The sequence below is a fragment of the Ciconia boyciana genome, chromosome 1 (genome assembly GCF_034638445.1).
Source record: "Ciconia boyciana chromosome 1, ASM3463844v1, whole genome shotgun sequence".
Classification (NCBI taxonomy): Eukaryota; Metazoa; Chordata; class Aves; order Ciconiiformes; family Ciconiidae; genus Ciconia; species Ciconia boyciana.
In genome coordinates, this window is record NC_132934.1 from 152,271,331 (window position 1) to 152,297,451 (window position 26,121).

At 44.4% G+C, this 26,121-nt stretch overlaps 1 protein-coding gene across 3 annotated transcripts in view; it reads left to right on the top strand.

Moving 5' to 3' along the window:
• The window catches only part of SH3RF3 (SH3 domain containing ring finger 3), a 255,958-nt gene that overhangs the window by 192,484 nt on the left and 37,353 nt on the right, over nucleotides 1–26,121 (top strand). For 2 of the 3 annotated variants that reach the window (XM_072849811.1, XM_072849809.1), the window contains exons 4-8: nucleotides 883–1,254; nucleotides 2,790–2,849; nucleotides 14,124–14,224; nucleotides 18,341–18,511; nucleotides 21,832–22,082. In XM_072849811.1, the coding sequence (XP_072705912.1) occupies nucleotides 883–1,254; nucleotides 2,790–2,849; nucleotides 14,124–14,224; nucleotides 18,341–18,511; nucleotides 21,832–22,082 (955 nt within the window). The remainder of the gene's footprint in view (nucleotides 1–882; nucleotides 1,255–2,789; nucleotides 2,850–14,123; nucleotides 14,225–18,340; nucleotides 18,512–21,831; nucleotides 22,083–26,121) is intronic. The other variant, XM_072849810.1, reaches the window with a different exon arrangement.

Consider the following 26,121-nt stretch of genomic DNA (forward strand, 5'->3'; position numbering starts at 1 on the left):
AAAATGCCTTCGTTTTGCGCCTGTGTTTGGATAACCTGTGTCAGGTGGGAGGCAGGGAGGAGAAATTGGAAGGATTTGGAAGCTGTACCCCTGGATTGAAACGCGTACCCCTGGACTGAAACCTTGTGTGGCAAACGTCAAGCATAGGCCTACGATGAACCTGGAAATAGCAAGGCATTGAGGGAGAGGCTCCTGCCTCCTTCCCCCAACTCTGCCTCCGCAGCCTGGGACACGTTCCCGTTCCCAAAAACGTTCCCGTTTTTTCGAGAATGCCTTTTTTTAAATGTTGTAGCTTGATGTGCACCAATTTGCAGTGCCTGCTTCTAGCCTAACTCTCCTGGATGCTTACTCTGCCTCTCGTTCGATTTTCCTGGCATTAAGAAGTAGATGGAAATAACTCACCCAGCTTCAGAAAATTAAATAAATTGGGCATCACCCTGGACCTGGACAGTAACACTTGCCTTGGGGCAGGTTTTGGGAAACAAAATGTGCTAGTGTGCCTCCCGGGGACCTGCCTGGCCGACTGAGAGATGGCGGACAGATGATGAAACCAGGCTGGTTTTGGGACCTGTCTCGAGCACCCCCTTTGCCAGGGCAGATCCTCCCTGCAGCAAGCCCTGCAGGCATGCAGGCATGCACAGCACCCCAGACCCCGCTCCGCTCCGGGGGGCAGCTGCCACATTTCGGTGCTCAGCGTGATCCCCTTGCTGGGGCCGCGGCTGAAGCTGGGGTGGGCCACCAGGAGAGGATCATGGTACTTCGGGGATGAAGGCCCAGGCAGGTCCAGCAGGTGCCATCATCAAGCTGTGACAGGCTGTTAATGTCCCCCCTTCTTCTCTTTTTTTAATCTTTTTTTATCTTTCCCTTTTCCTCCGCACACAGCTGAATGAATCCGCCAAGCAGCTTATCGAGATGGACAAGACGTGCTCGGCTGCTGCCTCCAGCTGCGACGTGCTGCTGCCGACAGAGACGGTGGCAGTGGCAGCAGCGGCGGCGGCGGCAGGTCTGGCGCCGTGTTCCACAATGGCTGGGGCTGGGGCAGCCGGGGCGGCCCAGCGGCAGGTGGAGGGCAAGAAGAACGCCAAGAAGCGCCACTCCTTCACCGCCCTCAGCATGACGCACAAGTCCTCCCAGGCTGCCAGCAACCGGCACTCCATGGAGATCAGTGCCCCTGTCCTCATCAGCTCCAGCGACCCACGGGCAGCCGCCAGGATCGGGGACCTGACCCACCTCTCCTCCAGCGCCCCGGCCCAGGTAAGGGGGAGTGGAGGTGAGTTTTGGGCACCCTTGGTGGACAGCGTGCCGTTGCCTCGCCTCTTTCAAAATGGCTGACCCTTGCATGAAGCGGTTGCACGGTGCTGTCGTCCCGATGTGACAGTACTTGGCATCTGTTGTTCCCATCCTTGCATTAATCAGTGGGCAAGCGTGAGGAGCCAGAGGATAAAGCCAAATTTGACTCACAGTAATGCAACACGTTTAAAAAAAAAAGTAACGCTACAATTTGTTTGAAGTAATGCAGCTTATGTTGCATCACTTTCTGTTGTAGAGAGGAGTAACTCTGAGTGATCCTGTTACCCTGAACATATCTGTTACCCTGCAGGGTAGCAATGTCAGTATGAAATTCACACATTGGGGATAAAAAAGATTTTGGGAGTAATTATTTCCCTACAGATCACTGGAGGATGAGCAAATGTGCTGTACTTTGGCAAGTATTGTACCCAGCGAGTAGCTGCTGTTCAGAAACACCCAAGGAGGTTTTAAACCATCAAATGTGCTGAGGGTGCAGTCCCCAGTCCCTCCCCCCTCTCAAAGGAGGGGGCAGAGGAGCAGCCTCCTGGATGTCCCCACAGGTCCCAAAAGAACCTTCCAAGCGGCTGATTCTGGGGGCCTGGCAGAAACAGAAGCCAAACTCACCAGGGACGCACTGAAACCCCTTGCAAATGCCTGCTGTTTCTGTGGATAAGGGAATCCAAGTGGTAATTTGCAGTTTGAAGGCGTAGAAGAGAACGGAGAATAATAATAGTCCCAAACCTCTTCTGCCTCGGCCTTCCTGCTCAGTCATCTACACATTTGGTGTGCAGATTAGCAGCCACAGGTTCCCTCTACAGACCAGCTCCTCTTGGTCTGCGCTGCTTGTTAATGCTGAGATAACCTAAGCATGGCAGGGTCTTCCCACCCATCGTTTCTCTGCTGAAAAAAACCGCCCATGCCCTTTTTCTCTCCCTGGCTGTGCCTTCCTGCTTCTCGCACCCGTGTCCCCATACGGGGACAAACGTGGATCACTTCCCACCCCTGCGGTGGCACAGAGCGGAAAGCAATCCATGTTACAGCCACCGGCCACACTGATACGCGTGTAGATGGCTGGAAGAGGGCAGCGCGGGAAGGGGTCAAGCAGCAAACTGCAGGGACTGCCTTGGGCGGGAATGCCTGTTTATGTCCATTTGCAGCACTGATGGGTCTCCCCTGTGGGACCGGTGTGGTGCCCCAGACCGTGGAGTCACTCTTGATGGCTGTGCTGTACTGCCACCCATGACACGAGCCCCCAGGCCCCTGCAGCGCAGGTTTGCAAAGACACTGAGGAAGGCAGGGTGCCTGTGTGCATGCCGATGTGTGCCACAGGGCTAGCCCAAAACGTGTGCCGAGGGGCCGCTGCCACAGCAGAGCAGCACCCTCTGCTCCTGCCTCAGCTGCTCGCCTCCCTCTGCTGCCCATCCACATGAAGGAGCCAGAGAGACAGCTTGGTCCTACTGTAATTTAGCTCATTTTCTTCCACATGCCTTTTTTTCCAGGTAGGGTGTCTGTGCCGTAAGGTCTTCCTCCTCCTTTCAGCCCTCAGCAGGAGGATGAAGGTGAGGATACGGCCCCTGCACAAAGCAACGTGTGCGCCAAGATGGACTGGGACATCTGTGAAGCAGCACAAGCACTAGACATGAGTGAGGGTCCCAAGCTTGTCAAGTAAATGACACCCAGGTTTTTGGCACTCAGAGTGACACATTTGGACTTTACAGAGATGTGACAGACTGTGGCTTTTCTGTTCTTGTGCTAGTCAAGGAAAAAAACGTGCACACCCTTTGCTAGAGTCACGTGAAGACTCATTCTAAGCTAGTAAACCACAAAAATTAGACCATGAAGCAGAAAGTGCCTTGACTGTTCTCCCCCATTTTAGGAGAACAACTTGTGTGCAAAACCCCACTCATTTTTCAGACCATTATGGCATTTGGGCACAAGTCGTAGAGGACAGAAGGGTGCCATGTTCTCTGTAGCACGTTACAGTTATCACAATCCAGCCCGCAGGAAAGTTGGTTGGGTCCTTTGCAGCAGATAGGAAGACAAGTAATTGGTGTCACAGTCAGAAGCACAGCTAGGACTGGGGTATAATGAAGCCACTCCAGTGTGTCCACGGTGGGAACAGGTTTGGGGAGTGGTTCTTCTGCCTCAGGGTGTAGAGCAGGTTTGCAGACAAGGCAGCTGAACACATGCCTCCTTCACTGCTTGGCCAAAAACTCTCTTGGCCAAAATACAGGGAGAGGAAAAAGAGTCTTGGTGGTTCGGATCAATCTTAGTGAGAAGAGGTTTCCCTCTGTCAAAAAGCGTTATTGCAGCTCAAGGACCCAGTCACCCCAAGCATGGCATTTACATGTATGAATACATATCTCTGCTTTTGGGGGCCTTACTATTTGCTTTCTGGTTTGAGGGATTTAAAAATTTTCCTTTGCAAACTTTTCTAGGAGTGTGAATCTGATGGGACAAAAAAGCGGATCTGACGCTCTCACTATATTCTCTTTACTGTAGGACTAGCCTTCAGAAAAATGCCTCGCTGTTGTAAGAGTAGCAATAAAATCACAAGAGCTACCAACATGAATTCACCTGTTTTCAACCTTCTTAGTTAGGTCTACAAAGAGTCCAGAATTTGCCTCTTACAAAATGTACATTAAAACTGTGCAGCTATATTTATATATCTATTAATCCCATAATAATAGGGGTTACATTTTAATTAAAAATGTCAGAAATCCAGTTCCTTCTTTGCCACCTGCTAAGACCTGACATGCTCTGAAACAATTAATGATGCTGCAGCCTTAGACAGAAAATCAGTTCAGCATTTTTATTTTATTCATGTGGCTGAATGCCAGCCAGAGTAGCATAAACAAAGGGCCCCTGAGCTGTTACATCAAGGCATTCTGGGCAGTGAGAATCTTGTCTTCAGATCGTTTTGTTCTAAAATGTGTTTGCCATTTTTAAGGTAAGTGTCCTGTATGTCTTGTTAGGGGGTTGACATCTTGACAACCTGTAAACTGACTCTACTGCTGCTTTGGAAGAGCTCAGGGGCGTTGCTGAGAGCATGGGCAGGTTGGTAGGAAGGCTGTGTGTATAGCTGCCAAACTTGCTGGTGAGCTCTGCCGCAGAAATATGTCTCACCTTTTGTTTCCTCTCTTGAAGAGGAACCTCTCTGCCCTGCAAGTCATCATCACAGCCCTTGAGTGGTTCTCTCTGCAACCATCTCAAGCCTGTGCTAGTTTGCAGCAGCAAAGTCAGCCAAAGCGTATTTCTTATAGGGGAAACAACAAATTTACAGTTTCAGTGCTGACTATCTAGCAAATTTATGCCTTTCCTTTCACCATTAGAATCCAAATTTGGTTTATTGTATCTTTATAACATGCCCTTGAAATTTCCAGGCACTTTATCATTGTTTATTTAACAGATCTCCTCATAAAAAGAAATAAAGGAATTTTGTTCAGTTTAGTAGGTATGAGCTTCTCTGGTACATATTCTGGTACATATTCTCTGACACTGTTTTCCTATAGCCTGTCCTTTGAACAAGCAGAATTCAATTACAGGAGTTCTTGAACGGCATCCAGTCCCCTACCTCAGGCAACCGGCTGGTGCCCAGCGAAACACTCTTCTTAAAACAAGCATCCATTTTCCTTGTAGACCTGAGGCGCCTACATCTGGGGCACCTGCTTTTTCTCTGCTGACATGAGAGGAAACAGAGACATTGAAGGCTTCTTACTGTAGGAACTTAAAATTTAGGTGCAAATTTTAGATGTTTCAGTAAATGTGGAATATATTCCACCCCTTAGAAGTTATTTCATGCATAGTACTCTATTCCTGTGGCTTTTGTCAATTTTTGTGAATTGAAACCAGATTTTCATGCCGAGCTGACATGTTTTTTGTTTTTATGAGTTGTTAGACTATTATAAGCGTCCTGCTTCTCCAGGAGGGCACAGATTTATGCATATTGAGCACTGACATGGAGGCCAGAGTATGAACTCACATGTTGTGAAAGCACTTCTGCATATCATTAATTTAATAATTGAAGACTACAGGCCTTCCATAACATGTTTGTTGCTCTTTAAGCAGAACCAGCTCAGCTGTTTCCCAAAAGCCAAGATGCATTTTGAAATGAATGATGGTCTAAAAAACATCTTCATTGACTGCAAACCTAGGGGTGCTCAAAGGCAGAAGAATCAACTTCAAGCCACCTCAGCTGGATAAATAGTGTCTGGAAGACCACAATAGCCAGGATACAAAGCATTTATTTTCAAAGAGGCAATGCTGGGATCTTCATTCCACTTGCAGCCAAGTTTACTTCTTGTATGCTTTTTGTTGCATGCTGAGTATCACTCATTAAACATAAGATCTCCCTCTAAAAGGTAACAGTGTCTGTCCGTCATGCAGAATGTCCTATCATGCTGGCAAAATGGATTTTTATTGAAGATGTAAGTAGTGCTGCAGGCCTGTGATGGAGCTGAAGCTGAATTAGGTTACTGGTGCAGAGGAGCAGTTCATAACTGAGACTCCCTGGGGAGCAGGGAAGGTCCCCCTGGACAGTAATCGTGCCTAGGCCTCAGATGGCTCGTCTTGCTTCCATTTTCACCCCTTATGAATTATTCTTCCCTGCTATTTGGAAAGGTCATAGGTCAGTACTGCTCCAAATCCCCTGGTTTTTAACAGAAAATGCATCTCATGAATAATGAAGTGTGGCTTTATGCACACCAGAATAACAGCTGAGTGAGGAAGAAAGAATCTTCCCCGCAGAAGGAAATTCTATGTGTGTTTTGAACAACTCATCACCATGCACAAGAAGTCCATTTGTATCTGCGAGTGTTAGTACAGGCTCCTAACCAGAGGCCACATGTTCAGGAAAAGCTGAGAACAATGTCTTGCACGCTCCCAGTCCCAAAGTGTATTTGAAATGAAAAATGTTCCTTGAAGTGTCTCGCTATATAAATCATTTAGAAGTGTGACTCCTTATCAGTTATTTAGAAGTGCTGAATTTTAGCTGAGAAAATGTAATAGCAGAACTCTGTTTGAGCTTTGGCTGATAACCTAAATGTGCTGACCATGAGAAGCATACAGATTATACATAAAATCCAGAGGCTAAAAATGAACCTTGAATTTTCAAGTGCACAACAGGACCTGAGAAAAGAAGAGAAATTCAGGTATTTTTCAGCTTTGGCCTGGAGTCCAAATTCTATCCAACCTGCTCTGCTGCTGGCTGTGAATGACAACTGACTGAACATCCATTAATGAGAGTGAGACAGCTGAAACCAAGGGCAGCTATCTCAGGAGGCTGCACCAGTCAAAATGGCAAAAAATGGCAAAGGTCGGAATTAGTCTGACCTTTGTTTCTGTCATTTACATCAAAATATGTCATGAAAACAGCATAAGAGACTTTGCTGAAGTCTAACCTGAACTGCTCCATGGTCTTTGTACATTCCCAGTTCTACTCTAAATTATTTAGAACTGGTTCCAAACATTGCCTATTCATTGCATCTCTGTTTTAAATAACTTTACAAAGAACTCCTGTTGGGGGTTTTGTAGGTGGGAAGGAGTTAAGCTTTTTTAAGCAGAGAGTTTTGGGCAGGCATGTAAGCTGCATTTTTTTTGGCTACCAATAGGTCTTTGAATATACTCTGTGCATATTGGGATATATTACATTACTTGTCAAAACTGTTGCAAATGAGACACATGAGCTGACTCAATCTATTGACTGATGACATAAGCTACTGAGAATCCAGGTCAAAGCAAAATCACCTTTCAGAAACTACCAGTTTAGAGACAGTGTCTTCTCTTTATCTTGCAATTTGCCTCATCACAAATACGTTCTGAAAGATTTTTCAAGGACCACAAAACCTAATTTTTTACAGGATCTAGGAAGAGAAGGTTGTGCTTTAGAAGGGTTATTCAACTGTGCATGAAATTTGTAAAACAAAAACAAAATATTTTTTTCCAGATGCTCCTCAGGGTAGTAACCCAAAAACATTTTGCCACTGAAATCATTTTTGCACAGGGCTAATCCTGAGGCTTTACACTACCTGCCAGTCAACTACTGATTTGGAAGCCTCAAGAGCAAGCAAGGCACTCCCTTGGTATTTACACTATACCACGAAATCCTGTCCATCCGGCACATGCTATGTGTCCATGCATGACATTTTAGCAGAAATGACTACGGTGTGTACTTTCCCCTTTTTGTTTGTTTGGGTTTTTTGTTTATTTGTTTACCATTACTACCTCCCTGGAGGGAGACTTCCTACGGGAGGCATTGCACAGGATCCCAATGAGTTTGTTGTGCAGTTATCAAAAGGATAATTATGAATGTGTTATTAAATTAACATCTTTTAGAGGTCAGGCTTTCACTTTAAGCTTTCCTGTCTCTCTGCATTTGATTTTTCATGTTCTTTGATCCCAGAATTGCAAGAATCTATTTACTATAAAACCATTTAAAATCTCATGATAGAGAGCAAGACACTGGTGCTCAGTGCTGAAAGGGTTAGTCTGAGAGAGAAACAAGGCTGAATAAAATATAATTCTCATGACGCTCATCCACACGATGCTTAATTAGTCCTCATTTGGGGGAACTGAGAAGCTGCAAACCAGAATAATCAGTGCTTTTATGGATGGTAATGTCAGATGAACATTTGGAAGACAATGACAAAAAATATTTGGGGGGGTTTTTTGCCAACTTGCAGCCATCCTTAGATTGCAGGATAGTGGAAATGGAAGCTCAGAAAATGTGTTTACGTGACTTTTCCAGCTCTCTGCCTAGCTCCATGAGCTATTCACAGAAGACATAGTCTAGAGTTTGAGTCAAAAAACAATCAGGGCCAACATGGTGCTAGAACAGGCTGGCAGAATATTCTGCCTCACCTTCATCCACAGCCGCAGATACTTACAGGTTGTAAGAACCCCTCAGTAAACGCTAAATCATACAAATTTAGCTCCAGTTTTTGCAGGAAGGAACTGGGTATTTATGCTGCTATTTATGCAGCTGCAGCTGTTATCGTGCACATTTGTTTGTTTTTTACACACATACCATTATGGAAGAAAAAGTCTTACTCTAGAATTGGTAAGTCCGTTTCAGCTCCCACTTTGGTAATTAGCATTTGATGAGGCTACTTGATCTTGCGTGTAACAGTTTTCATCAATACTTGGTGGCACTACCATGCATTAAGTGCTAATACATTATTTCTAGAAACATTAAGGCCTGGAGTGATTGCCACAGTCATTGTTTTATGGAGTCAGCGAATTAGAGAAACGAGTCACAGGAATCTTAAAAGACCATTAGCCTATTTTTTGTGGTATTTCCAGAGGACAGTATGCCAACCTATGTGAGTTGAATATTTGAGTGTTTTTCTCTTATTTTAAAATAATATTAAAGAGAAACTTAAAGTAAGCTGTAAATATGCATTCAAGACATTAAAAGAAATTTTCCTGTGAATTAATGAATGTGATAAGTGCCCTGTGGTGAGACAGTGCTGGATTTGCTTTGAAGTCGAAATAGAGATTTCTGGTTGGTGATTTTCTAGATGATAAGAACATTCGTCTGATAGCAGCAGCAATTATTTTTCTGTGAAGGCTGCTGCAACCTGCAGTATCATTGTACTCTGTTCCTAGTTTTATCACTGTCTTCATGACTTCTATTCCCCTCCAAGACTGAGTCCTGTGCTTTTGCAAGGCACTTCACTAATCCCTACAGGCACCGTGTCTTTTCAAATTAAACCACAAACGTGGCCTTAAAGTACTGGTGAAAATCTAAAGTAAATCTACAAGGGAAAGAAAAAGATAGTTTATGCAGGAAGTCCAGACTACTAATTCTTATGCTTTCATAGAGGTGTGGATGGGAAGAGAGAAAGGGAATGAATTTGAGATGAAGTTTCAGCCCAGATGAGTGGTTATTACCTTTAATTTCCTGGTCTCTGTGGGCTTGTCAGTAATGTTTTGCCAGGCTGGTTGCTTTTAAATATATGTCAGAGCTGACGCAAGAGGCTGCAACATCTCAGCAGTGTATTATTTACCCAGGAGTATATGCTATAAACTGTAATAGAAATATATCATTAACTATACATTAAAGTGCAATTTGTTTTGATGCTCCTGTAGTTCTCTGGCAAATAATAGTTATCAGTTGGAGGAGGAATGAGATCCATCTGAGCTTAGACACGTTGAGGTGACTTCTGAGGAAGTCGGACTGTTTGTTCTCACCAGGAAATGCTGACCCTCAGGCTGGACAGTTGTCTGCAAAGCTCATTCTTGTCAGCTAGCTTTGGCTCTCTTCGTTGCGCATGACATCTGAATGGTGCCTGGTGCTGTGACTTACTTAAGCATCTAAAAATGGTGTTGGAAATGCTGTGTGAGGACCAAGAGCAGAGACCCTGTGCTGCTGCTAGGACTAGATCAAGTTTAGCCAAGCCCCAAGATACCTTTGTGCAGAGCCTTTCTTCATTCTTGGCCCTCACGTAAAGTCTCCTTGTAACAGCCAACACGGAGACTGGGAGAAAGACACAGACGATTTTTAAGGAGGACTCAAGGCATGAGTTATGAGTTTCTATGAGACATTAGCCTGAGTTGGGGGGGCGGGGCAGGTTTCAGTGGTCATAAGGAGGCTGCTGTGTTTACAGTCACAAAGTCCTTTTATATTATTGTCCAGCCCATAGGTACATCATCACCTACTACTACAGAGTAGCTGGTGGTAAAAACAAGCGGCACAGCATGAGCTGGGAGTGAAATATCTGTCACACAGCATCGTTGTGCCCGTGTGTATAGTCCAGCAGTTTTACTCAGGATTTAGCCTTCTGCAGTACAGGTGATGTTGCTGTGCTACTAATGGGCACAAAGAAGCAAGAATTAGTGCAGAGGTATCCGGAGGTGGTCTTCAGCGTGCCTTCGTGCAGCCACTTTTCCCTGCTGGCTGGCAGCTGGGGCTGTATTGTCCCTTGGAAGAGAAGAGCTGTTGCTGTTGAGCTGAAAACATCAGCAGTGGTAAGTGGTACTCGGAGGATGCCAGATTGGAGTGGAAGCAAGAAGAAGTCGGATTTGGCTGTTTAGTGGCCTAAGTAAATGCCATGAGAGTTGGCAGTATCTAGTTCAGAACACTGCACACCACCATTAGAGTAAACGGCCTCCTAATCAGGAGGTGTGCTACAGTGTGATTACCCAGCAGGTCACGTCTGGAAACTCAATGGCCAAATGTTTAAAGGCATTAGAGGATCATAAGGATACAGAGGGACACCAAATGGCATCTTCAGATGTGACTCTTATTACTTAGATTGCAATAAAATCCATGGGAATCAGACAGTGAAGTACTTCTTAATGCCTCCCTGAGAAAACTCTGCAAGGTGCCTGTTTTTATTAATAGATGCTCACATGCCTCTTAAAAACTTGGCTGTCAGACACGTCCCCTCCCGGGTAAGGCTTAGCAATGGTGAGTAGCAGTGGTGGAAGAAGGATTAAGATGCAAATGCTGCAATGTTTGGACCCTCCCTGTGTAATGCCTGTGTGTGGCTGTATTTGCATGCCTGCTGCCACAGAAAGGTGGATCACGCAGGGACGTGCCATCAGAAGGGAAGGATGTGGCACACAGACCTCCCAAAAGGTATCAAAGCAGAGAACAAAAAAAATCAGAGCATCGTCTCAGACTCCCGTTCCCCTGAGCAGATGAAGAGGAAAGGAGGACATGTTTAGTACCTTGTTCCTTAGATCACAGTAGCAAAAGTACAACCTGGCTCCAGGGCTAAATAAAGAAGGAAAACAAACTAAGCCCTGTTACCAGCTGTGATGGAGAAAGGCCTGCTGTGTTCTCTGGGAGGATTATTAGTGTTACCAGTATCTGGGGAGACCCACGTAAAATTGTACAAACAGAAAGTGGAAAGGTAAACTTCCAACGAAGGTAATCAAAAGTATGAAGAAATAGAAGATTACTCTTTCACAAAATTCAGTCTCTTCAAATCTTATTGCAAGTATTATCTTGCAAAATAATCTAGCAATCTTGTATCTTATAATATGAGCTAATGAGTGATACATAAGAGAGAAAACGGGACCTTGAAAGAGGAGGCTTAGAAAGCCTTCACCAACTGTGTCATGGACTGTAGTTTAAATGCAAAGCTAGTGAACATTCAGATGCATAGTAGCAATCAGGCTGCCACTGAGAGAATTCATCAAGGAGCACAGAGGCGGATGAAGCTGCAGAACAAAATACTTGTGTGAAAGTAAATGCCAAGATGTGAACAGAGGAGCTGAATTCAATGCAGTGGAAGGCCAGCAGGTCCTGTGGAGTAAAACCTGATGATGAAAAGTGGGGTCACAGGCAGACTGGCAAGTACACCATCATGTCAAAGCCTGCAGGGGAGAGCAGCTAAAGAAAAACTGGAGCACAATCAGGAAGCAGGCACCAATCTAGAGTTTGGATGCATATGATACTAGGCTGTGCAAAGTAGCAAAAACGAACAGTTTGTAGGGTCCAGGCTGGCACCAGATGCAGCAATATTACAGTAACAGGCCATAGGCAAGAAACTGAATGTCAGGTGGATAGAGAACATACAGGACTATGGAGATTTCTTCAGGATTATTCAAGGGAAGAAAGCAACATTGTCATCTAGCAACACTGAATGACAATTACATGATGTCTTAATCCCTAAGACTGTATGTTAGCACAAACATAATAGCGCATAGAAAGTACTTGGGCTCATGCTTCCAGTAATATAGAAGACGCAGAAGCCACCACTGTCAGTGCAAACAGGAAAATAGATGATGCTTAGACAGCTACGCTGCTCTCCGGACTTGAGCTCATCTCCCTGTGGAGTCAGGCTGGCTTAGCCCAGGGTGCCTGCAGTGGGCACTCCCGGCTGGGATAGCAGCACCTCTGCAAACTCTGCCTTCACTGAGATGTGCAGAGAGAGGATCGCAGGAGCTAAGGAAGGGGTAGCACATGTCTTACACTGCTGTGATCTTCTCTGCCTTTATGGTTGCACCCTGAGGCTGTTCACTCAGCTCTGGTTTTTCATGAGGTAAAAACAAAGTGTTGTGTCCTCCCAGAAAAGGGTGGGGACCGATCTGTTTTCTGTTTTCTTGGAGGCAGTTTCTCTAGCTCAGGAGCAGGCATGCACTGGTGGCACAACATGAAGAAGTTTGAACCAGCCAATTTCTCACTTACCTCTTGGGTGAGGCACTTGCCAGGTCTCTTTGCCCAGCATCTTCCGCAATCCATAACCCCATTAACCATCTCAAAATAACAAATGAGGGATCATTCTCCAACTATCCCAACATTTTTGGGTGGGTTGGGGTTTTTTTCTGTAAGTTGATATTATCTCACTAATGTGACAGGCAGGATTAATAAAGCCTTAGTCACAGAACTGGAAAGAACGCTTACTTTTACACATAGGACTAAGAGCTGCCTCGAACCTTCCTTGTTTGAGCAAGCAGCCAGAAAGTGAGGGGAAATAATGAGAAAAAGGAGACGTACTTGTCACTACAACTTCATGATTGGGCGTAGATGTCAGTGAGAGAGGAGACAGCTTGCTGCTTGTTGCCAAAAGCTATGGAATCACAAAGCAGTGTCTTCATATTTTGCTGCATGATTTCCCAATGATATTGTGTTAATATACAGCAAAGCAGTATAGATTAGCAATGCAATATCAAGACATGACACTGTAATAATTATGTGGGCTTCTTTGGAATGAGGCAACTTTGAAATCCATTAATTAAGTAGCAATATGTGTCTTGGTTTAATTCAGTGTCATTTGTAAGTGCAAAATAATGTCCCTATGTTTCTGTTCCCAAAATAAATCAATATTTACTGTCTGTTAGATAGCATTTGGAAACAGAAAAGCTGCACTGGAGGTCTGTGAACTGCTCAGAATCTTTGATGTATGTAACAGGCTCTGTCTGAACCTGCAATTTCTGCATAAACTTTGCATCCTACTTTGTAGAGCCATTCTGCATATGGATGTGCATGCAACATTTGGTTAGACTTACTAAAAAAGTCTTTTGCTCAAGTAAACCATTACAAGTCCCATCAGCCCAGCTCTGCTCTGTCTTTGCAGCAAAGATCTGTTGCTACAGGCCTTCGCATTACTTCAGGAGAAGTTTCCAGTCAGGATTCATTTTTGACGTAGATGAATGGGGACTTCGGTGAGACAACACAAAAGAGTTTGCCCTACATAGTTTTGCTGATCATTAAGCTTTGAAAAACAAACAATTATGTTTAGAATTGCCTTGCAACATTAATAGCTGGAAAAGATCTGCCCCGTTCTCTACATGAGAGTGGGGATTTATTTGCTGTGGTAAAAGTGGCGTGGACTCCTACTTTCTCCATTCAGAGGTACTCCTGTTTTGGGTTGTGTTGTCACCTATTTCTTAAGGAGAAGAACATTCCTGATGATAAAAACAGTATACAGAAATCAGACTGCATTTTGGAAATTGAATAGTATCTTCATCTCCATAGATCCATAACCATTAACCGCAAGAGTAAAAATTTTAAAACAAGCTTTTGAGGGGAAAAGGTTACCTTTACCAAAGAGGGTACTATTACAGAGATGTACATGTTGAGCTGATTTTACAAAGCAGTCATGTAGTTTTGCGTTCTAAAACTTTTAAGATCTGCATGCAAGGTACAACTAAATTTCTCTGACAGGTACATGGAAATGCTGTTAATAACCTAATATCCCTTGTGTCAGAAATGTATTTTTGGAATGTGTAAGGCTAAAAGATGTCTTTTTTAATGCAGTATCATGAAGCTAGAAAGCCTGGGAATTGATAAAAGATGTGATTTTTTTCCTTCACCCCATAGCATTTCAGGAAATGGTGGGCTTCATCTTAATCCTTGCATGCTCTTCTTTGTGTATTTTCAGGATTCCTCTTCGATTGGAACAGCCACGGTGGCTGGTCCCAGGACAAGTGCAATAATTGGAGATCAGGGAACACCACCGAAGGTCCAGCTCCCCCTCAATATGTAAGCAGCTCATCTCAGTCACTGCATACTCTTTGTTTCCAATTGTGTGCACGTGTGTGCGTGTGTTTGAAATCTGAAAGCCTGAATCTCAGCTCAGGAGCATTCTGAGAAGAGAGAGATCGCAATTTCATACATGACCCAGCCTCTGCTGAAATTGAAAAATGAGTAGAGAAAGGCAAGACTTCCCCCTTTCTCTGTGAGCCCTTTTAGACTCCCAGTATATTTATTACAGCTGTACGAATCACTGTGAAGCAAACAGAATGCCTCTCAGATAGAGAAAATCTTCTTCCTTCCTTTAAAGCTCTTAAAAAGGTGTAGTTCCATGTAATCAAACACCTGATACTTTCATCATTAACCAGAAAAAATGACCCAATTGCATTTTTTCAGTGCCATAAACAAAGGCAACAAATGAACTTCATATCATGGGCATATGGGCTTATTCAATAGTGTGTAGAATAACAGAAGGTTGACTAGATACACAACAAAAAAAGTAGACTTCATTATAATAAATCTCTTCTAGCCTGGTTGGTTTCTCTGGTACCTGTCTAGTTAAACTACTGAACCCTTTCCTCTCATCACGTATACCTTGTGAAAGCAGTAGAACTATATAGACACACACACATATGCAAACCAGTATTTTAGGGTTTTATGATATGGCTAAAACAAGGTCTGAATTCACAAATAAAATCCTAAAATAACATAGCAAATCGGCTTTAAGGAAAATAGGAGAGTTGGAACAGAACCAAAACAAATTTGTTCTTGGCTACTAAGGTGAGATCTTCATACCTGAGGGGTACCACACATCACTGACTGCCCCGCAGAGAGGTCTCTTCATCACCCTGTGGTCACCCTGTGCAGCCTGTGCGGCACATAGTTGGGCACAAATTTATTTCAAATGTTGCCCAGGCTAGGAAGCAGTAACTGGCAGTATTTCCAGTATTTAATTGCTGAATCAGGACATTTTCCAGCTCTCTGGCAATGCCCCTGCCTCCGTGCCTCAGCAAGCCTCCCTTTCTCCCTCCCATGCTTCTCCTGTCGTCTCCCCCGCGAAGCAGCCTCGTCATCTGGTCTGTCATTTTGCATTTGCGAAACAAGTTCCAGTGAAAGAGGAAGCGTTATCTGAAAGCTGTAGCAGAACTGGGGAGGGACAACCCTAGACAGAGCCCTGGGGCTTCTGCATTGTAAGTATAGGCAGGCAGCTCCCTGAGGCCAAGAACATGAGCTACCTTCTCGCTTAGGCTTTTTTTAGGGAACTTTTTATAAAGATTTTGGCTTTCCTCTAGGTCCTGCTCCCTAACCCTTACCCTCACTGTTTCATGTAGCCCAGCATAACTTGCTATTCCATTTTGCAAGATTTCAGATTGTTGTTTTAACACTTTCTTCTCGGTTGTAGAGAGTTTGCTGGTGAAGTTTCACACCTAAAAGGTAGAGAATGGTGAAACGTGTCCAAGGCCAAAGGCTTTGGCTTAAGGCAAAATCAGCCTCAGCAAATGGGACCACTAGCCCTGATCCCCTGCCAGAGGCAAAGCCCAGAAACGCTTTCTGGGGAGGGAAGCTGCCTGCACTCAAATTGTTTTCAGCCATATATGACAGCAGGCATCCCGCCAGCTCTCCCACAGCCCCTTGTCTGCCAGCACACGGGGCGTATGCCTGTCCCCATGGGGTGGGCATGCCAGCCATGGCCAGGCAACGGACCCAGACTCAGCTTGTCACTGGTTTGGAGAAGCCCCTGCCTTTTTGCAGGCTGATAGAGGAGACCCCCAGAGATGGTTATTGTCGCTGCCCCATGTAGGTGGTGGGATCGCCAGTCCATGAAGAAAGTGCTGATCACCTTTGTTGTCCCAGGGACTTGCTATGTGGTTATCACATACAAGTTTTCATCAGTTTAGCAATACAGAGATGGGACAGTGTTGGCATGGAGTCCAGACTGGGCTGTTGTACACCTTCTTTTAGTCTCTGCAAGGATTTTGATACTGTCTCCGGAGGATGTTTAGACTCATTGTGATATTGGTTATTCAGGCTTATTGGAGGCTGAGTTAGGGGAATTTGCAGGAAGGAACAGAAAGAAACTAGTAGGAGAGCTGGAGATAGCTGCAAGGGAAAGAAGCCTATGATCCACTTAGGGTAATTTTCCTTGCACCTTCTTCCAGCATCTCAACCTGTAAATTATATTATTACATGTAGTCCCTTGGGGAAAGGGCTAAGTAAGTCTGTCTAAAATGCTCTGTCCTTGATCTCCTGCTTTACCCATACGTTTTGAATACGAGCCCCGTGTAAGCAGCAACTTAAAAAGGGGTAGTCAAAGCCACACTTTCTGCTCCCTCAAGTGAGTGCAATCTTGGCACTTTCCGTTATGTCCTAGCAGAGCACTGTGCTGAAGGATTAGCACTGAAACATGTAACCTTATTTCATGTCAGGGTGATGCATTTTAATGTTCTTCAGTTCATACGTAGCTTTATGGTTTCCATCAGGTGAACAGCTACACACCTGCTCAGGACCACCTGATTATATAGGCTAAACAAAGGATGTGCAGGATGGTTTCTCCTATCTGTTGACTAATGAAATACCGTTTCTGATTAGGTCTTTGTACCCCATGCACGTGGTAAACAGAGCCAGGCACATCAGCCTAAGCATGCCCCAAGGAGCTGTTACCAAATATTTCATATTCTGCTCATTACTGCTGTTTATTTACTGCCTTCAGAATAAAAATAAGGAAATCTACTGGTACCATAAAGGAGTAGGATCAGGAAAACTAACAGGATTTATTCCTCAATGATATTTCCTGGAGAGCAGAAGTAAAAAGCCATGTATCATTTTTATTGGCTGCAAGTCTACAATCACAATGGTTATAGTTTCCATTATTTTTCTGGTTCGCTGCTATAAGGTGGGCAGCAAGCCTCTTCTCACCCACCCCCAAGCCTTAAGAGCATTCTGCTGCACTTTGTAGTGCAAATGAGCTTTGTGTGTTTCCCCATTTGTCCTAATCTCTCTGCACTGCCTGTAAAGCACAAATAAAAAAAAACCTCAAGAAGGCACTATCTTGATCAAGAATTACCAGAAATCCCTGTTTGCATTTGTAGAAAGGCGACAGTACAAAAAAAAATTTGGTATTTACAAAGAAAGTGGTGTTCTGTGTGTGCATTCTTGCTATCCTATCCCAACTTTCCATTATTCCCCAAAGAGCAAGCAATCATTCTTAATTTTTCAACAAGGATCTCTCTAAACAGAGAGAATATCTTTAGGGACTCTAGGTTGTAGTCATTTCACAACATTAGACACATCCCTGAAGTAGTAATGGAAGAACAAAAGAGACATAAAAAGAAAGATTCTAAACAAAGGGAATAAATAAAAGCTGTAATTAAATAAATAAAAAGCTCTACATATTGGGCCCTGGATTAAATATTTATTAGAAAACTTGCATACGAAATGTCCAAAGCCAAATTCTACCACTTTGCTTACTTAAGCAAAAATCTCCTTGCAGAATTTGGCCCTCTGTCACTTTTTGTTTTACCCACATAATACAAGAATTACCATACTGGATCAGAACAGTTCGGTGTGTTGTTTCTAAAACTGGCCAGCATTAATAGCATCAAGAAAGCTGCAAGAAAAGCTGCCTTAAATGTTTATAAAGTAGCCCATCCATAAGAAAAATTTATTCTGAAAATCCACACCCTGGCGGCTCCCACCCTGAAGCATAGGAATATATACTTCTTCCAGATGTTAGGCTTTGAAAAGCCTTCCCATTCATGTCCTGGTTACTCTGGCTGTCTCTGTAATTGCCTTGTCCTTCTGAAACTGCTGCTAAATTCTTAACTTCAGTGCTGCTTTGTGGCAGTGTTTTGCTTTGGTTGTGCCCTGGGCAAGAAGTATGTCCTATTAATTTCTAAATTACCCCCTGACTTTAATCTGGTTAGTTATTCCTGTATTGTCTTAGCATCCAGTTGATCTTGTCTCTGCCATTCCTTGTTTTGTGTGCTGTAATGATGTCCCTTTTTAACCACCATTTCTGAGCAATGTTTCTGCTCGCTTTCTGCTCTGTGAGGCTGGAGTCAAAGCAGGACAGGCAATGGTTGACATCAGCTGTGTGCTTTCTTCTTGTGTGACCTCTCCCTGCAGCTACCTAGCCCTGTACGCCTACAAGCCTCAGAAGAACGACGAGCTGGAGCTCCGCAAAGGTGAGATGTACCGGGTCATTGAGAAGTGCCAGGACGGCTGGTTCAAGGGGACGTCTCTGAGAAGTGGGATGTCCGGTGTCTTCCCAGGCAACTACGTGACACCTGTTTCAAGGTGAGGACCACTGGCCAAGGTGGATATGCCTGAGCAGGGGCTGGGAGGGATTCTGTGTCTGGAGGATGCTGAAAACAGCATAGCTCTGCTTTTAAATCACATTCCCCTTCCAGAAGTTTTCTGGTGGCATTGCAGACTTGGTATAGCATTGGAGTTATCCACGTTCTCAGAAGACTTCACTAGTTGTGTTAGATGACGGCATTTACAGCTTCTGACTTTACGAAGTCTGATGAGCCCAGGATTTACGATTGTAAAGAATCTGTTGGCTAATGATTTTTTTATTGTTATAAAACTACTGGACATATAACGGAGATAAACAAAATAAGGAATGCTTGTGTCTTGCTTTTCAGTAGCTCCTCATGTAGATTTTGTTTTTCTTAAATCAAAGGACTTGGGTCATTTGGATCAGGACTAATGTTTGAACCATTAAAGTTCAGAAGTAGTAGAAGGGTTAAGTAAATTGTCTGATTTTAGCTACCTCTGTCTCAGTTGCAGAAGATGAGAAAAGGAAAGAATAGCATGTTTGGGGAGGAATGCCGTTTGTCAGAGTTCAGTATCAAACAACACCAAATCAAAGGGTGTTTCTGATCTAGAGCCCACTCTGAAATAGTCTGCAAGCTGAGGAGAAAGTTCATCAGTGTGTCCCAGACTGTTTTGCCCCATGTGCTCCTTGCAGGTGAATGTTGCCATGCATATGCCCATATGTCCTTTAGAGCAACCATGGGTTTGCAAATCGAACTCAGTCCTTCCCATATGCTGTCAGTCTCTCCTCCCACGTGCACACAGTTTCCACCATCTTTCACTCCTCTCCAGAGAAAGGCACCTCACAACTCAGAAAGTGTTGATCTTGAAAAATTGATCCAGGTTTGTTCCATCTTCAGTTTATGTCAAGTTTGTAATATGTGGACTGAGCAAGACCAAAAGTTAAGAGCTGATTAGAAGACGCTACTTAAGCCTGCTGACAGTCCTAATATTGCATTTCAGTCAAAAAAAACATTAATTCATGGAGTCTTCACTGTTCATCAACCTAAATGTATTTACCTGATTTTATAGAGCCCCTTGGCTGCCTTCACTCCTTGCCTCTTCAGCTCTTAATTAGTAAAGAAGTTCATGCTGAAGTGTTGGTGATCTGAATCAGCAAGACTTTATTAAATGCAGCATGTCACAGCTAGAACAAGACAGAGAGAAGTGCTAAAGGGCAAAAGTGCTCTCCACAAAACCCAAAAGCAGCTTTATGATTATATTTATGATCCTGTGAGCTAATTAAGTTCCTGTGTAAATCACCCTCAGTGAGAACGGCAAGAAGAATCTTATAGCAACAAAATCTCCTATTTGCTGCACTTTCAGCTTACTTTGTTCCCCTTTGACAGCAAAGCAGAGGATTAGATTCATGCATGTTTTTCTGCTACTCCCTACAAAACCCAAGAAAAAGAAGTTGCCCATGAATTTAGTAACACTGAAGTAAATTTATAAGCTGCCAAATCACATGTGTGAGCAGAGCATTGTGGGAAAAGGACAAGACCCTTTAGATGGACAGACAGACACAGGGCAGCAGAGAAAATTTGCCACATCCGACATCTACCCAGCTCTGTGGGAGTCACAGATAATTTCTGTACCTGTCGTGTGCATGTTTGCCTGAACGCAGCTTTCAGTGGACTATTAGGTGTGCTTTTCTGGCAAACTCAATCTAGTGCAGATGGCCAAGCCAGTGCCAGCTGAACCTTGCTGCTACCCTGCCAGCTCTTCACAGCAGATGACAGACAGTCAAGATTTCCATCTGGTGGGATTCCCAGCTTTTCCCTACCTGGAGACTGATGAAAAAAAATTTGAAAAAAAAAATCAGATTCATTTAGCAAAATGTAATCCAGGCAAACCTTGCGCAATAAGATGAGTCAAGTCAATGACACCACAGTGGTGTTTTTCCTCCTGGGACTTTGGGGGAACGGGGGATTGGGCAGAGGGGATGGCTATCTTTTGCACTTTTGGACCATATCTTCCAGCCTGTGTTTCGGTCTCTTTTCTATCAGAATTTCACTCTTGGCTCTTCCCCTTTCCAATCTTTTCCTAGGGTTGCTTCTTCTGTCTTTCTTGTCCTCTGAATCAGACCAGATTGTTCAGCATATTCCTTCTTTCTGCTCTTCTCCTCTCTGTGTTCCCACACAACAATTTTGGGGCCCCAGAAGTTCTCCCAGTCCCACCCCCTGTAGGTCGGTCTTGTACCCTTTCTATTATCGTCTCCTCCCTTGCCAACCCCCTGCACTGTCTTATTTCCATTTCCTCCACCATACTTTGTTCTGCATTATATCCCCTCTGCTGTCCTTTCCTGGAGGAGGACCTTGGCACATGGAGCAGCCCAGGAGAGGAGAAGAACACAAAATGATCCCTTTGTTTCATGGCATCTACTGCTGGAGAAGGAAATTACTCAGGAACTTGAGTAAGAAACTCAGAGAAAGAGCTGCTGAGCAGCAGCTGAGTTTGTCCATTGGTGTCCCTCTGTCCTCCCCAGTGTCCTCCTGCCCCCGTCAGAGAGTTTCTAGCTCTGTGGTAAGAGGACCAAGACCTGCTCTAGGCTGATCTCCTTGCCTAGGAGAAAAAGCCTCGTTCCTTCCCTCTGAGGTCTACCCAGCCACTCAGATGAAATACAAACTATGCATACAGTTTAAGTGAGCAGTGAAAGAGGGGTCAATTATTGTTTGGATTTCTTTTTCAATGAGGTCAGCTGCATTCCCTTCCTTTTGCATTTCCTTAGCAAGTCTAAGCTAGGGCTGGTTACATCGGTAGGGTTAAGTGTTCAGCCAAGCCAAGCCCTGCCAAGTCTGCTGCTTTTCAATACCCTTCAACAGCCACACACAGATTTGGTGTTATCCATCGTTTTTTCTCCCTGTGGGGCTGTATGCAGGTTTGGTCCTAAGAAAAGATCTCTGAGTCTGTTTTAATTATCACTCCATTAGTGCCTGTAAAATAGCCCCTGGCACACAAAATGACATTTGGGAGACATCCATTTCTTCTGAATTTAGATTTGTGATTTTACTAGAAACTATTCAGACAGAAATGTAGCTTAAGAAAAAAAGTGATGAGAAAAATTCTCTCTTCCATTTTTACCCCGCACTTTTTCCTATAGGATAAAGGGCTGAAAATGTCCTCCAGCATGCTTACGACTGTGTCCTATAAAGATAAATACATATCTGTATCTCAGTTTACTTTAACACCTGAGAGTGTATCATGTCGAACCCCCTAAGTAACTGAGGGTGCTTATCAGCATTGTGGCTGGGTATCGGGGTCTCTGCAGCATGCTTACTCTGTGCCTTGTCTCCATGCAGGGTGCCTGTGGGAGCTGGGCAGCCCAGGAACAGCGGAGCCGGGGGAGCTCCGGCAACGAAAGGAGCCCCAGGAGCCATCCACCCCATCGGGGCCGCTCACACCAATGCTGCCACGGCTGTCAGACCGGTTGTTCCTATCACTGCGCCTCCGACGCATCCCCAGCTACAGGCAGCCTCTCCGCAGCTGAATAACTGCTTGAGGTATTCAGCTCAGCAGCCAGCCAGCCAGACCCGCAACGCCATGCAGATGGGTATGTGCACACTCACCAGTGCCTCTCGCCCTGCGTTGGCAGGATTGATGTCGTACCCCTCAAGCGCAAGCCTCTCGAATCTGCCTGTCCCCGCAGCTTGCTTTCTCGTTTTAGTCACAGCTCAGTCAATGTGGAATAGAGTATGTTTTATTTGCTTGTAATATTTATGGGCTTCTATTGATCTCTGGGAACCACGTTGTGTATATCAGATTGTTCTGTTGCTACAGCTGAAATAGATTATAGTGTTTACAAATATTTATACAATTTATCTGAGTGAAAGCAAGCACCCTGCATACTGAGGAGATTAACAGTTCTGAGTCCGGTTGGCTTGCTGACGGAAAAATACTGCCCTTATCACAGGGCAAGTAACACACGACTTAAAATTAAGCAGCATTTCATTGGGCTTCAGGGATGAAAGGTATTTATTAGGCAGAACAGGACCCGGTGTTAGTGATAAAGGAAAAGATCTGAAAAATACTGCCACCTTTTTGAAATGAGAATAAAAGCTTCTCACACCAGGGGACCTCTGTTCTTTCTAGGTTCCTTTTCTGATGTACAGCACAATTTTCTAGAGTACAATTTATTCCCCTTTCCCTGATGTTAAACAGCTCTGATGTTGAATAAAGTAAAAGTAAATCCTGTGGTGGAACTTTATAGCAAAATTTAAAACATTTTGTTTCTGATATTTTATAGGGATGTGAGCCACTGTGTTTACAAAGGCAGATCAGTAAGGACTGTGGCTGCTGAAAACTGAGGTCTTAGATACAAAACAGAGCAGGCACAAATGAGAAATACACTGCAGTGTAAGTAAGTCATGGATTCATACCTTTTGAAGCCAGAAGGCACCATTATGACCATCTAATCTCACTTCCTACACAGTCCACACCAAAACGAAGAAAAAGTAATCAAATATGCCTGAATCTGAATCTTGAACAGTGCAAACTCCTCCGCTCAACAGACAGTGGCAGGACTTTACGCATCATCCATGTCACACTGGGGAATAATCAATTTATCTTCTTTTTGTCTAGTTCAGAAAGTGCTGCTTCCCCCTCAAGTCACACCCTTCCAAAAGCCCTTCTGCTCCCACAGCGCAAAGGCAGAAATGTCCCCTCTTGGGCAAGGCTCTCAGGAAGCGTTTGGGTGCTCCTGGTGCCTCCTGTGCCCACCAACAGGCAGATGGACTCCCCTGAAACTGAGGTGACAGATCATTTTGCCCCACGCACCTGGCATGCCCCACACCTTCCTTCCACAGCAGTGCTGTGCTATACCTCCAGCAGCTTCCCTGATTTAAGATTGCTCCTCTAAGTCACTCTGACATCTTAAAGTGCCAAGGAGTTGGCAGGCAGAGTGATCCAGGGACCACAGAGCTGCTCCAAAACCTCCTAAGGATGGAGTTCTCCACCTTGTCCAGAAGGTTCATGAGATTGTTGTTTTAATTAAATATACCTTTTCCAGGATAACTAAAGGAAATTTTTCATGATTATCCGTATTTTTCTCCATAATGGATGTCCTCACCAGTATCCTGTGGACCAGAGCCCCTCCAAAGGGCTCTTTAGTCCTGCAGGGCAGGGCAATGCACACTGACTTTTGGAAAAGCTTTCCAAGAGAGGCAAGCTGGCACAGTATTCAAATCACGTTTCTGTTGGCTTGCAATATACATGAGTAACAAATCAATTTTGCACAAGGCCACTAATGTAGGAATACACCCAAAATGAAATATGAGTGGTGTAGAACAAAAATAGCCTTCAGTGAGCATTGCTAATTAATAGCATGTTTGATGCAGCACAGTCCAGATCCAGAGATCCCAGAGCAAAGGCATACATTGTAACAGTAAGCAGATGAAATTACAGAATAAAATGTGAGAGCTCTGCTCAGAGTTGATTTTTCTCAGGCCATTTATTTTACTGTTTCTCATGTTTTCTGTTTCCTTTGTGTCTGGAAACACCGAGTCCTACATGAAAGAAGTAATGTACCTAATATGATTATCAAATCAGTCTTCTGCAGCCAGGTACATGCAGTGAAATTCCATTGGTGTGCTTTTCCTCTAAATTTAGGAAAGCCATTGCTCCCTACAACCAGTAGTTCAAAACCTTGACCCTGCAAGCTTAACCATCCCAGAAAATTAGATTTCTGGCAGCAGTGGCTGCTCATCACACAGGTTCCAAATGGGAAAATCAGAAGGAGGGATCACTTCAAGATAACCCGTGGTGCCCTGTCTGGCTCTCTGGAAGGGAATTGCACTTTCCAATATCTGTTCTCAGTAATCCAGGAGAACGGTGAAATGGTAACTAATAGTAAGAATAGTCTTAAAGGGGTCTGTAGTAACGACTTTTAGGCCCTTCCTCATGCTACATGGTAAAATCGCATCAAGTTCAAGACTGGTTAATGATAGTTTGGTTGATTTGCTACGAGCAACATTAATAAAAAGAGATGTTATACAGTCATGGAGTAACCGTGAGGGAGAATCATGTAAACTTTGGAGGTGCTAATCTGATGATCACCGGCCCATCATGTTCAGTACCACTTCAAATAATAGGGCATAAGGCTGGGGGATGAAATTCTCTCTTGGCAGGAGTGCTCAGCTGGTGTAGTGAGTATGGTTAATGGCACTCCTTATCATTTCAATCCCTGGTAATGGGTGCCGCTGTCAACCATAGAAACAGAAAATAGTGGTTTGAGTTGTTCTAGCGATGTTTAGTTATAGATTGAGTGAACTCCAGCTGGTCCTGCATAAAAATGTATCCTTTGCATGAATTTGTAAGAAAAATACAGATCAGAGTGGGTCAGAAATTTTCCAGAAAAATGCTTCTTGGTCAAAGAAAAGCTAATTTGTTGGAGTCAAAGCTTTTTGTCAGGAATGAATGTAGTTCAACCAGATTTCAGCCATGAAGCTGTCCCAGCTCAGGTTGCAAAGGGAATAGACAGCTGCCCAGAGCTGTTCTCTGCAGAGGAGAACAGCACAGTGACCAGATCCTGTTTTCACATCCCAGGTGAATGCCCTGACCAGAATAGAGGCTATTGTGGGGTGGGTGAGTAGGTTGTGCTCAGAAGAACATTCAAAGGTTCAAATTTTGCACTGAGGCAGAACTAAACCAGATTATGAAACCTTGAAATTATTTGTGAAATGGGCCTTTTCCAGCCAGTCCTACTATTGAATTGTTTAAGTGAGAGAATGCCTGAGTGCGGACTAGGCTTCTGGTCTGTATGTACTTGAAGTGGAGCTGTATGTAGGTTACACCTAAGCAATCAACCAACCTGGAAGTCAAAGGCAACATCGTTATGGAATTGGACCTGGAGCTTTGTCACACTTTTTGCAACACGAGGCATGCAACAGGCTCCCGAATCCCTGGAGAGCTGACCCAGAGTTTTGCGGTCACTGTTAAACAGACAAGCACTAATTCCTGGTTCCTAGTGCTTGTAGGCAGGGCTTGCTCAGCAGGGGCAGCAAGACTAAAAGGCACTGCTTAGTCCCTTAGGGACTTTGCTGGCAGAAACAAGGCTGAGCTCAGAAATCCTCCGGTGGATTTCGGCTTAATTTATCTTGTGCAGCACAGTGATGTACTGTTGATCATTTTGTTAGGGCTGAAACAAGGGACCTTCCTTTGTAATTGCCATCTGCGAGGTTGGCGTGGATCATCTGGGCTAACCTTTTAGGTCCCATTTTGCGTTGCTCCAAAACCTATCACGTTAGGAGGGGGTCCTGGAGGTTCAGCAAACAGCTCAGCTGGAATGAGATAAGGTACTTCAAAAACACAGTAGGCTTTTTATTTACTTCCAGGCATGGGCAGGGGTGGTCAGGCCGTTCCCCAGTCACATCACTAGGCAGGACCAGCCATTTTGGTGACTGCAGACAGGCCTTTCACAGCCAGGAGGGGGATTTCTAGGATTTAGCCAAAAACACTTGCAGGTTGAGATATCCTGGGTTAAGACTAAGAGCTTAGCTCTCCGTCAGGCCCTGGCACCTCGTGGCAGCAATGGCCACTGAAGGGCCGGGTCTGGCAGTGCATGGGGGGCTTAACCGTGCTCTGTCCTCCCTCCA